General features: G+C 36.2%; 1 protein-coding gene across 3 annotated transcripts in view; it reads right to left on the bottom strand.

Moving 5' to 3' along the window:
• Positions 1–707: 707 nt before the first annotated feature.
• Glra2 (glycine receptor alpha 2) overlaps positions 708–13,477 on the bottom strand; it is a 183,873-nt gene continuing 171,103 nt past the window's right edge. For all 3 annotated transcript variants that reach the window (XM_046424293.2, XM_046424294.2, XM_058572571.1), the window contains exon 9: positions 708–1,085. In XM_046424293.2, coding sequence (XP_046280249.1) covers positions 807–1,085 — 279 coding nt within the window. In that variant the 3' untranslated portion in view covers positions 708–806. The remainder of the gene's footprint in view (positions 1,086–13,477) is intronic.

The following is a 13,477-nucleotide window of genomic DNA, read 5'->3' on the forward strand; positions in this document are numbered from 1 at the left end:
ATATATATATATATATATATATATATATTTATATAGTACTAACTTGGATCTAAGATAAAATGGGCATTTATTTTTGAAAGGGTACACTATCAAATCAATGACACGATACACAATTTAAACTCCAAAATTACATCTAGGAGAGAAAAATAATATTAAAGTGCACACCTACACAGACAGTAAAGTAGAAATCTGGGTTTTTTTGTCATTGGTGTTTGTTTAGTTGTTGTTGTTTGGATAAGTAGAAATGACTTATAACCCACAAAAGGATTCTTGGGTGGAACACTAATTACAGACATTGTAAAGAACATAGCTCAGGAAGCTTGTTTTAAAAACGAGGCAGCATTTTCCTGAAAAAGTTTGGTCCTCAATTCACTATAGACTAGTCTCTATGGTCAGATAGTAAGCATTTTCAGTGTGTATGTTTGTATGTGTTTTAAGCAAACTTTTCAGTACCAGAATTAGTCAAAACTAAACCAAACAAAACCAAAAAGTAATCAGCCCTTGAGAACTTGACCCTGCATATCATGTCTGATTGATGCATCATCTGAAAGAACAACGCTTAAGACTATGGATAGGAATTATGCTTACGTGATTCTGCAACACCTTAGTTTTGTGCAAACAGCTTTCTTCATTGCCCACATAACTTATCTTTTTTTTCCATGTAGGTGCCAGGAAACCCGCCCCCATGATCTTCCCTCCCCCCTCCCTTAATATTCTCCTCTGTCAAAGTGATATAAAGACAATTTCACTGTGTATTTACAAGCACAATACTTAGGCAAGAAGGTCCCAGGGTCTGTAGGGCACATCTATTTCTTGTGGACATCTTCATGCCGAATGATCTTGTACGTGATCCAGTAAAAGATATTGAAAATTAGGAAGGCCAGTGGGAAGGCAGCTCGAGATATTGTGTCAATCCTTTTTGCCCGGTCCACGAACTTCTTCTTGATGGCATCTGCATCTTTGGGGGGTTGTGGAAGCGGGTTGGCAGGTGTGGCCTTGACAGCTGTTCCATCTTTCACTTGGAGGCAATGACCCATCCCGTAACCACTGAAATTAAAACGACTTTCACGAGTAACATCTTCTTCCTGGTAGAATAAAGACAGAGGAAGCACAGATTGGCTATCAATCAAATTTGTTTGAAGAGGCTTAAAATCCTTTAGAAGTAAAAAGATAAATCAGTTAACTGGTGGTGTAGGAGGCTTTTGGAATGGGGAATTCCCTTTCAAGTTTGACTCCATTATTCATGGAACAAATACAGTTCATTAACTTTCCAGGCTAAGAAATTAAGGGTAAGAAGAATGACTTTCTGGTCATTTTAATTAATTAACAAACAGAAACACCTACACTATATTCAGTACTGACTTTCCCAAAATCTAGTTTGTGAATACATAGATTTAAATAGATTGTTTTAAAGCTAGTTTTCCAAATTCTAATATTACATTGCAAATCTATGAAGAGGACCATTCATCCATTCATTCATTAAAAAATAAAAACACAACATTTCCTCAGCCCTTGGTAAGTGCCTGATCCCTAGTTAGGAAATTTTAGCATCAACACCCATCCACAAACCACTTCTCCAGTAACATTAGCTTTATATTGTTAAATCTGAGATGAACCCCTTAAAATGTACACTGGTTTCCTCTCTGGCTTCTAGATTAAATATTCATTATTTGGTGTGAATATTTCTACCATGGCTATTTTTTCCAGTGTTGACTTTTTTTTTTAATTTTTGTACTAAGGATTGAACTCAGGGGCACTAAACCACTGAGCCACATCCCCAGCCCTTTGTACTTTCTTTAGAGACAGGGTCTCACTGAGTTGCTTAGCACCTTGCTTTTGCTGATGCTGCCTTTGAACTCTCGATCCTCCTGCCTCAGGCTCCTGTGCTGCTGGGATTACAGGTGTGTGCCACTGCACCCAGCTCCAGTGTTGACTTTTTAAAAATTTATATATGGCAGTGGAATGCATTACAATTCTAATTACACATATAGAGCACATTTTTCATATCTCTGGTTGTATACAAAGTATATTCACATCCAGTGTTGACTTTTAACATTGGCCAGTGAATCATCTCTACCATATTTAAAAGTGTCATTGGGGTGCTGGGGATGTGTCTCGGTGTTGAGCTTGCCTTGGCATGCCTGAGGCCCTGAATTCAATCCCTAGTGTCACAATAAATAAATGATTGTGCCATTTTAGCTGATATCAGTGATATTTTGTGTTATTTCTACATAAATAAGATAAAAGACTGAAAATTATTTTTATTCCTAGGTGTAATGGGCAAATAGCCTTAGAGACATGTATATGGGATCTGCAAATGTAGTTGGGTCAAAGGGGAAGTTGAATGGTGGGTTGAAAAGGTGGGATTGAAATGATCTGCTTAGTACAAACTTACCTTTTAATAGCCATTGATTGAATCTTCTTTTGTAACTAGATCACTGCCTTCCACAATATTATGCAACCCCTTGCTGAATGCTTTACCTTGGCAGATAATAATCATTGTCATGTTTTCCACAATGCAAGAAACCTACTATTTACTTTATTTCATCAATGTTAACTGCAGGTCAGTAATGCCTTCAGGCATAAAAGGTATCCTAAATGCAGAACTTTTAACATAATATTAATGAAAGCTCAACTGTAACCCAAATGGGGTGGAAGGACAAACTGTATCATGTATATTGAAATGAATTTTATAAGGTCAACAGAAGATCCTAGTAGAGGTAAGGAAGGTGAGAAGAAGTATTTTAGTTTATTCTGTGAAGAATGAGGAGTGAGAGAACACATGGTTTAAAGAGAAATGCAAGAATTTTATGATGATTTGATTAGATTACAATATATGTACTCAGATGGATGACTGCAAAGTCCAGAAAGGAGGACAGATTGGCTTCCATGTGGATCACTTAACTAGATTAGTAGCCAGGTGCTGCTTCTCTCTCCATGTGAGTTACATGCAGCCTGAAAATGAAGAAGAGAGTACAGAAGAGTTCTTGAGGTCCTTGGTTTATTGACATTATCTGCTGTGATCCAGTACATCTGGTGAGGCCAGCTGTAAACATGGCTGAATATTGCATTGCCACCTGACAATGATTTAGAATTCGAGTTGCTAAATACTCCGTGTCACCATTTGCCATGTAGATCTGGTCTTTATAAAAATTTGGGTAGAAAACACAAGGCTTATTTACTTGATAGAAGTTCTTATTAATGAATGGATCTAGTGCTACCAATAAAAGACATTAATTATAACATTTAATCAGCCCGTTTCTAATAAAAAAAACTCAGGCCATAGCTCTTATAAAAATTAACTGTGAAATAAAGCCATTTTTGGCAATAATTTTATTTGTTTTATACAAGGTACTCTCTGTTCAAGGTATTCTCTCTCATTTCTAAATAAAATATAATAAAGATGTGTCATTCAGCAATTTATTATTGAGTGTTGACTCTATGGCAAGCATTGTGCTTAGTTCTGGGATGAAGTTGATGAAGTTGTACAAGGGCTCTACCTGCATGAGCTTTCAGAATCCAGTGGAAGAGGCTAACCTAAATGCATTATCATATAAGGAAGCTGGCAAAGAACATTCAGCCTGACATCTGAGTATTTCCCTGTGCACAGCCATATAAACTCAACAATGAAGACTCAAATAGGACTCAGATTCAAATATTAAATCTATTTTCTTTTCTTTTAAAATGTGAATGATACATTTTATGGAAGCAAAAGTTTCAAATAAGTGAAGTTTTATAAAATGTGGAATAAATAGATATGTTAATCATTATAATGTCATCATGACCATCCAAAAATTTATTCAGTGCTTAGCAAGAAAGGAAGCAAACAGGTCATTAGGAGGAGGGGCATTGCTTGTGATATGGGTTATACACAGTCTTGAACATTTTAACAACTATGAATTGGTAATTAGATCTTAACCAGTGTGTGAGTGAAGTAGAAATGGTGTCAGTTTGTTTAACAAAGAGAGATCTACACTGGGAATTTGAATATTTGGGTAGTAGGCCTGAATCTAAGGTCAATAAACTATGTTGACTTTATGCAAATTACTTATTTTTTTTTCAAGACCTTCAGGGATCTCATGCCAAAAAAGTCCAGCATGCCCTAGAGCAGTGGGTATTGGTTCTGGTTGCTGGAGAACTTTAAAACAATAATACACACACACACACACACACACACACACACACACACACTTCTTCTCCAATCCTCTTTCAAATCAAAGGAATCAGAATCCACGAGGATTACAATTTAGGATCTAAATTTTTGAAAAGCTAGTGACTCTAGTGTAAAAGGTTGGAGGCCAGTGGCCTCAAGGAGTTCTAATGCCCATCTCTAAAATGCACAACCCATTCTAAATTATTAAATCTAAACTTACTTTTCAAAAGGAAACAACTCCTCAACAAACATTTCCCCTTATTTGTCTAAGTTTATGGTGCTTTTTTCTCTTTCCATATTAGTAGAATCTTGCAAATTACTCTTCTCATATCTAAAAACATTTTAGAAACTCATTATTAAACATATAGTTCATTGTTTGAATGAGATAAGATTGTTTTAGATTCTTGAGCCCCTAAAGAAATATAAAGGGTAGTACCTTATTATCAGCACATGAAACAAAAGGAAACCTAAATATATACATCAAATGTTTATTTTCAGACTGACTCATTCATTTAATTTCTATAGCCTTTCCCCCACATACTGTGAATGGACAGCTGAAGAGATTAACTCATTCAGTTAACTACTAGAGCTAGAATAGAAGGATGCTAGGTTAGAATATCATTATTTTGTACAATAAACTGTAGGTGCTTAATAAATGTTTGCTGAAGAGTGAGCAAAATGGAATTTTAAGGTATTCCCTATGCTTTAAAATGCTGTCTTCATTCATCCAACAGTATTTCAAATTATGTTTCTGAGCATAGTTACAGTTAATTAAATCAATTCTTTAAAATTCTCCACCACAAAAATAAATCTGTTGCAGGTACAAATTATCCATTTAATTTCTAATATGTAGGAGATTTGAATGCTAGTTAAGAGTCTTCTTATTTACCATTATGAATCATTCAATGCCTATTAAATATATAAGCTTAAATTATCTACATAAAAGGGTATGGTTTTGGTTCAGAAAACATATCTGCAACCAATTTGAATATTGTGTATTACATTGAGTGACTAAATGCCTTTCTAGAAGGTGTAGAGTAAAATGTTAAGATAGTATGATAAGATTCCTATATGAGGACAAAATGAAGATGGGCTTTGGGTCATGGATAATGGAAGCTAAAATAAAGAGTAATCTATAGGCACAGCTTAGTTGAGCATATTCACAGGGAGAGTCTGATCTTCCCAGTAAGGAAAGAATTTTAGGTGTATGTTTCCAGTTTTTCTAATGAGCTAGGAACCCAATTAGTTAATTATTTCTGCGTATCCACCATCTTCATTTACTAATCAATAAACACTTCTAGATGACCCTGTTTTGTTATTCACTGATTTGTTAAATTCCTACAGAAAATGAATCTTCTGGTCAAAGTTTTAATGTATTTAATTTCTATACCCTACTTTGATAAGATCTCAAATCCTGTGTTCTGTAGGAAACACTGCTATGGCACTGTGTAATTCATTTGAGATTATCTACTTAAATTCATTCTGTGCATCAGTTTTACTTATTTTAAAATGTACTCATTTTTGTGTTTGGAATAACTCCTGTCTAAATGTGAAATTAGACCTAAAGCTCACCAGAATTTCATTATAGTGAATTGTTTGTTGAAAGAAATGATTTCAATATAATTAAGGACATGGTACTTATGAAATAAAATATTTTAGTTGAACCAATATCTTGGGTTTTTCTTTTATGCCCTAGCAAGGAGAAAATAAATGATTTCTTAAATCAAGGCAGGAGCAAGTTCTTTCTATTGCATCTCTCATCCATATTCTTTGATTGGATTGAGTCTCTTTTCTGTTAGGAACAGGAAATCACTCAGTTGGAATTGGAGATTGTAGTGATCCTCAGTCAATGCAAGGTCATAATGGAATCTCTAGTCATCCTTTGGAAACAGCACAAGTCCAAACAGTCCAAACTTTTCAATGAAAAGTTCCCTCTAGCAAATTATGGCTGGGTGATGTTTATCCATAAACTTGACCATTTTTAAAAATTAAATCATTTATTTATTCTAATTTGTTATACATGATGACAGAATGTGATTCATTTCATATTACACATATAGAGCACAATTTTTCAAGTCACTGATTGTACCCAAACTATTTTCACACCATTTTGTGTCTTCATACATTACATAGAGTAATGATGTCTAACTTATTCCACCATCATTCCTACCCCTTTTCCCCCTCCTTTCTCCTCCTTCCCTTTTATGAGTCAGTATCCTCATAGGATGGGGGTGTAGCTCAGTGGCAGAGTGCTTGCCTTGCTTGTGTAAGGCATTGGGCGAACCCAGCACCACATAAAAGCAAACAAATAAAATAAAGGCATGCTGTCCATCTACAAGTACAAAAGAAATCTCAAAAAGGAGGGGGGCTGGGGATATAGCTCAGTGGGTAGAATGCTTGCTTCATATGCACAAGGCCCTAGGTTCAAACCCAAGTACCACAAAAAATAAAATAAAATAAAATAAAAAACAAAAAACCTGACCAATTCTATTACCTAGATGTGGGTAAGAAGAATGACTTTGGCAAATTTTTCTCAATTCTTGGCACCTCAATTTCTTTCTCCATAATATAGGGCTGCCGCAGTCTGGCTGGGCACAATCAGGAGCCACTTGTCAAAAGAAACTAACTTTATTTTTAGAACCACACACGACAAACAAAATAGTCTCTCAGGAAAAACCCTCAGAGCCTCAACTGCCACCACCGGCTTTCCACAAGCCTCTCTCTCCCCCTCAAGCTTCTCTCCACCTCCCACAATCCTCCTGCTCTTGAGGCCGATTGGCTGGGTCACGTGGGCGGAGCCAAAAAAGTCCCCCAATGAGCAGCTCCGTGGTCTGAAAGGGCAGGGAAACAGTCCAATGAGCATCACCGCAGAGGAGCCAATCAGCTAGATGTTGCTGGGGCTGCTGTGAGCCAATCGTCAGCCGGCAGCTGGAAGTTTGCTGGCAGCTGGAAGTTTGCTGGGGCCCCTTTGGCTGTGGCTCTCAACATAGGGCCTTGTGAATATATGTAAGTAATAAATAGATATCATTTACTGATTATGACTGTGTACTGTGCACTTAAATCCAGTCATTCCTTTTACTAAAACAATGGTGCAGCTCACATTTCCTAGGAAAATTGAGACCAAAAGAAGTCATGTTCAAAGTTATGTAGCTAATAAATGGTGAAGCTGAGATTCAAATTCATGTCAGTCTGATTCTAAAACTGTTTGATTCCAAAGACCCTACAAATCTTTGATTTGTGTGAATTGTTGCCCCTATCAAGCCCCTAATGGCTTCTATTCAAAATTATGGATGAAGATTCTCAGTGAGCTTTGCAGAATGAAGTTGAAATAAAGAAAAGCAAATATAGTCTCTTGTTGCTTAATGACATGTGGTAAAATAAACTAAAACTATCAAAGTGTCATTTGGGCATATTATGAAAGGCAGTGTTTCCACAATAAAATCATATCAACAGATCATCTATTTTTCAATGGAGGATGTTTGAATCATTGATTTTTGAAAAAAGCAGTTCCTGGGATTCATTTCTTAAGCATGTGCTATTTATTTATTCATATTTTTAGCAAATACTTATCAGGCACCTATTATGTATTTCTGATATGTGGTAGCAATACAGCAGTGAACAAGAAAAGTCTCTGGTGTTTTGATGTTTAAATTCTAGTGGAAAAAAAAGTAATTAATAAACGAATCTCTCTCTCTCTCTCTCTCTCTCTCACACACACACACACACACACACACACACACACACAGGCACATACACATTTGTTAAATGTTGTCCAGGTAAACTTCCAGCTTCAACCTCTAGATGAATGATAATGCCATTCAATGAGGAGAAAACACTAAAAGAGGATCATATTATGTGGGGTAAGATAATGCTGTGATGGGGGTACCCTTGATACATTCAGATGGAGATGTGAAGTAGGTGACTGGAAGGCATCCTGGGTTTTGAGCTACATTTTTTTCAAGCCCTGTGATCAGTTTCACCTATGGAAATCTTTTGTAAGTTATTATTTATTTCTCCTTATCCAGAAAGTAAGATAACAATACCAAAAATATCTTTCCATTTTACTATTCTTGTAAGTGTGCATTTAATATTGCAGGTCTTGGTAGTGGAGGTAAATATGTTTTGCACGTGGAAGAGGAATGAATTTTTGTGGCAAGTGGTTGGGATGTGGCAGAATATATTTGTAAAAAAAAAATGGCCTCTACCATATCTCCCATCCATATTTTTTTCTTCATTGTGACTTTGAAGCTCCTCCTACTGAGAGTTAGGAGTCTGTATCTCTTCACCTTGAACATGGGCAGGTTTGTGACTTGTTTGTAACTAAAATATGCAGTGAAGTAACATTGCATGACTTCGAATGCTAGTTCATAAAAGATGACATAACTTCTGCCTTGTTCATTGGCCACTATTGCTGGAAGAAAGCCAAGCCACATGGAAAGGCCATGTGTAGGTATTTCCACTATTGTCTTCAAACAATGAGGGATGAGTTCCTGAGAATGTATAAAAGTCTGTAGTTCTATTCCCTAGAACATTGCCTGGTTCCTAATAGTTATTCAGTAATCACGTTTCTAACAATTCTCTTGATTCTGGGTAAGGGCTCAGAAAAGTAGTGCTTCCTGGGGAAGGGGAGGGGACAACCATCATCTCTTAGCTGCTGTCTTTCTCTTTACCAATCTCAGTCCTTTCTGCATCCTCTAGATCAATCTTCCTCCCAAGGAACTTCCATCTCATCCCTCTCACTCCAGATTTAGTCTCCTTGATATCTCCTAGGAGTAGAGGAAAATACTGGGCTTAAATTCAAAAGGCTTGAGTTAAATTCACATATTTGTGAGTTTGGGACTATGTCTCAAATGTTTTGCTCTTCTGTTTCCTCCTCTTTAAAATGAAGAGCTTGCACATTGAGTATTTTTTATAAGTTTGTGAGTACAGGACTATAACACTGCTTAATATGTTGCCTTGAGACTAATCTCTAGCTAGTTGATATGTTTAAGACTTTCTGACCTACTAGGGAATAGACTGCATGAAAATAAGTCTTTCCTACCCCTACCCTGATACCTTCTACCAGAGTCAACCTCATAGGCATGCAAACTATGCAGTTACACAGGAACCAATGCTTGTAAGTGTCCTGTGGTTGGTATAATGTTCTGCTATAGCCATCTTGAAATAATGTGTTCTGAACAAAGACTCCACCCCACATTTTCATTTTGCACTGGGTCACACAAATTATGAAGCCATCCCTGCCTTAAGCTGCAGCAGAATTGGTGGCATTGGTTCACTGCTTCCATTTCAAGGCTTAATAATTTTCCAGTTTCTCATCTCCCACTCTCCTTTGTGTGACATTCAAGAACTCCCATGTCCTGCCTCATACCTCCTTCTTCCATTGGGTTTCATGACCTTTGACTTTGTTCAACTGCTTCCCTTTGCATTGATTTGCACCTCTTTTCAACTAGTGTGCTCCTTCATGTCCTTTCTGACTTCACTCTGCATCTTCCTAGTCAGGATGTCTTTCTTGACCTCTGAACCTGGGCCATTTTTTTTTTCCTAAGCTGCTGTAGCAAATGGCACATGCCTCCCTAACAAAACTTACTGCTTCTTTTTAAAATCAGATATTTAAGAACTGAAATTGAATTTCACACATGTATGAGTTTGCCAGAATGAACCCAATGACTATATATAAGTATAAAGTTCTAATTTTGAAAAAAAATCATTTATTTACATGCCAGCCTCTTTCATGTAACTTTCATATAACCAAGACGGGGTCCTTGATTATTTTGATATTCCTAGTACCTAGAACAACACTTGACTGAACCTTCTTACACTGAATGTTCTTAAATGAATGGTAGAACAAAATCTTTTGTTACATGAAAATCCATCTTATTCATAGATTGCTTATTTATGCCTATTTTTGCATATTGGGTTGATATAAAATTAGGGAAAAACCTAAATTCAACAATGTCACTTAAGAATTAAAGTATCTATGATTTATATTTGAAACATTGTCCATTTGTTTGGCACACTGATAAGCTAGTGAGCAGCCAGATAGTATGAAAATTAGATCTACTTTATTAACAATCTTGGAAGAAAATGTATACTCCTCTGCAAAATAAAATGGAATAGACAGATCCTCCAGAATATAAAGAAATACTTTTTTAAAAATATTTTTTAGTTGTAGTTGGACACAATACCTTTATTTTATTTATTTATTATTTAATGTGGTGCTGAGGATAGAACCCAGCACCTTGTATGTGCTAGGTGAGTGCTCTACAGTTGAGCCACAAACCAGCCTCTAAAGAAATACTTTTATGCATATATTTTCAAATAAAAAATAAAAGTAAGTAAATGAAAGTCTGCATGTACTGGATATATAAAAGTATTTCACCAAATAGATTAGGCTTCATAACTTATCACCCATAGCAAAAACTAAGATGTGTTTGTTTAATATTAGGGAACTTGAACTCATATGCCATCCATTTGAATTTGGCAAAGATAGTGAAATTCCTATAAATCTATGGTTATCACCAAATATCAGTTTTAAGTCTTGAAGTTCTAATCAGTGGAACATTATCTTTACAAATCTCTTTTAAAAATTATTATCTATACTGTGGTACTGTGTACCATGTAGCTTTCATTACATAAAATCTTCTTTGCTTCAATCACACATTATATTTTTTTTAAATTGCCATCAGGGCTTTTAATTCATGACAAGCCTTTAACCTGTGCAAATGTGTGCACAAGGGAGGACAAACTGAACAGTTATGTTATGAGCAGGAATTTTGGAATCAAAATTGCTGCAGTCTACAGATGGAAGGAACACAGGCATAGGAGGTTGAGTTGTGCTAAAGCTACCTAGTTACCCACCAAGACCCATTCATTTTCTATTTCAATGGTGCATTGTCCTTTAGTTTAGTGTTGCTTAATTGCAGCATTATTGGCATTTGGGGCCAGATGTTATTTGTTATCAGGAATGAGCTTTGCACTTCTGGATATTTAGCTGTATCCCTTGTCTCTACTCAATAGATACCAGTAGATGTCTCTTCTTCTAGTTGTGAAAACCAAAAATGTCTGCATTTGTCCAGTATCTCCTAGAGGAGCAAAATCATTCCTACTTGATAACCCCTGTTTAGTTGGTCACATGTATGCACACGGACAGACTGCATTTTCTAGCCTCCTATGCATCTGTGTGAGATATGCAACATGTCAAGATTCAGGATTTAAATCAGCTCAAGATTCAAGGCAGTCTAGTCACCCTTTTCCACCTCTAACATTATATACTGGTCTGAGCCACCCCATAGTGGCTTTTAGATCCCCAGCTTCTAGATTCTTTCTCCCAACAATAATGTCTACTTTGAACATAGCAACTAGGGGGATCTTGGTGTAATGTGAATCAAGTCTGGTCTTATTCAGCTCAAAACTCTCCAGTGGCTCTCATTCAAAGGTTCTTTTAATGTCCCTTTCACATTTCAGACTTCAAATCTTGCTGTTCCCCTTCTCCCCAGAGATCAACAAACATTTTCTATAAAGGACTAGATAGTGAATTGTTTAGATTTCATGGACCATGCAATATCTGAAGCTCATATGTTTTAAATATATTTTTGAATCTAATTTTCTATATAAAATTTATACTTCATTGTACTTTGGACCATGTCTTACCTATAACACCATAATTTTAATAGACTAGAAGTAATTGTTTAATTGTTTTTCTTTCTGCTTGTGATCTATAAAGCAGAAATATTTTCACTTGATATCAGATGCAGTCTGAGAGAGAGGCTTAAAATTGATAACAAAGTTGCTATGTTTTGATTTCTCAAGAGAGTAGCTATGCCTTGCATATGGAAATTCCTTCCTAATAGCTTCTGTCAATTCTGCTCTAGGTAGAGTGCTCAGAAGACACATTAAATTTGAAGAAGCATGAAGGTGAACATTTTCCATCTGGAATATGAGTTGTTAGATTATTAACATCATTTACCATCTGTTCTGGGTTCAAATTGAACATTGAGAGTGGAGGGAGAGGTGATCAGGGAATGAACCCATTGCTAAACACAAAACAGTAATAGCAATAGCATCAATGATAAATCACACCAAGAATTTGCTTGTATTCTAATTTGGATAATCCTGACTGCCAAATTCTCCAAGCCATTATCGTGCTTCAATCTCTCTGTGTATACTGTACTTACACACTTGGTGTCAAAGTGAGCATCGTGCAGCATTATCTGTTCATTTCCCAGAATTCTCTTCTTGATTGGTTTTGGGTTAACGTTTGGCAGTGAGATAATTTGGGAGATTTAGAAGGTGGAAAGTACCAGAGCCCATTATTATTGGAAATCACTTGTTGTCAGATGAGGCTGCTTTGCTAGATACAGTGGTATTCCTGAACTTTCTATGGGCTCCTGCTTTATGGTCCCAATTTGGTGGCTACACATTGTGGTGTCTCAAGATTTTCCTGTGAGTATCTGCTTTCTAACCCAGAATTTTAGGTGCAAGTCTCATCTTTTAATAATTGTCTTTTAGATCTTCATTCTCCTGGTTATTCCCACATTCATATAAACCCTGATTATTATATTAAACCCCTATTTTGGCACAAGTTTAGTGTCTCTCCTTTCCTGACAAAACCCATATGGATGCACATATTCTGGTACTCCATACTTTTAACTACAAAACATTGTATTACTTCAAGTTACTATAGTTTTCTTCAATTAAGATGTATTGAATATCATAATGTGGCAAGAATTTGGAAAGAAACAAGATAAAAACAACAGCATCTTTTCCTTAAAGTCAGAATGAATTTGGAGGAGCATGTCTAGAACATATAGCCAGTAATTTGCAACTGGGATATATTTAGTTCTGTAGGGGACATTTGGCAGTGTCTGAAGACATTTTTCATGGTCACAATGAGAGGCAAGTATTCTATTGGCATTTAGTAGGTAGATCCCAGGGTATTATTAAACATTATGTAATACATAGGCAACCCCCACTGGAACACATGAATTATCTAGCCTTGAATATCAATAGTGCTGAGGCTGGGAAATCCTGCTATAGACAGATGATTGTAACATAATGTGATATCTGCTATGGTAAAGGAATGCACAGGCCACCAGATACTATGGAAGAAGAAATGCTATGCTAGAGTAATTAAAGGAAAGCTAGTTGTCACTCTTTCCATAATATCACAGAATGTACTGCCTCCAAAGAATATACATGAATATCATGGATATGTTATAGACTAACCATCCTTGTAAAGGGAGTCTCATTTTAACTGATCCTGTTTTCCAGTGCCATTACAGTGTAGCTCACATGGACTCTCTCTACCTCTGGCTAGGAGTTAGT

The sequence above is a fragment of the Marmota monax genome, unplaced genomic scaffold (assembly GCF_021218885.2).
Source record: "Marmota monax isolate L192 unplaced genomic scaffold, Marmota_monax_Labrador192_F-V1.1 WCK01_AAM20220418_F8-fsc00089, whole genome shotgun sequence".
Classification (NCBI taxonomy): domain Eukaryota; kingdom Metazoa; phylum Chordata; class Mammalia; order Rodentia; family Sciuridae; genus Marmota; species Marmota monax.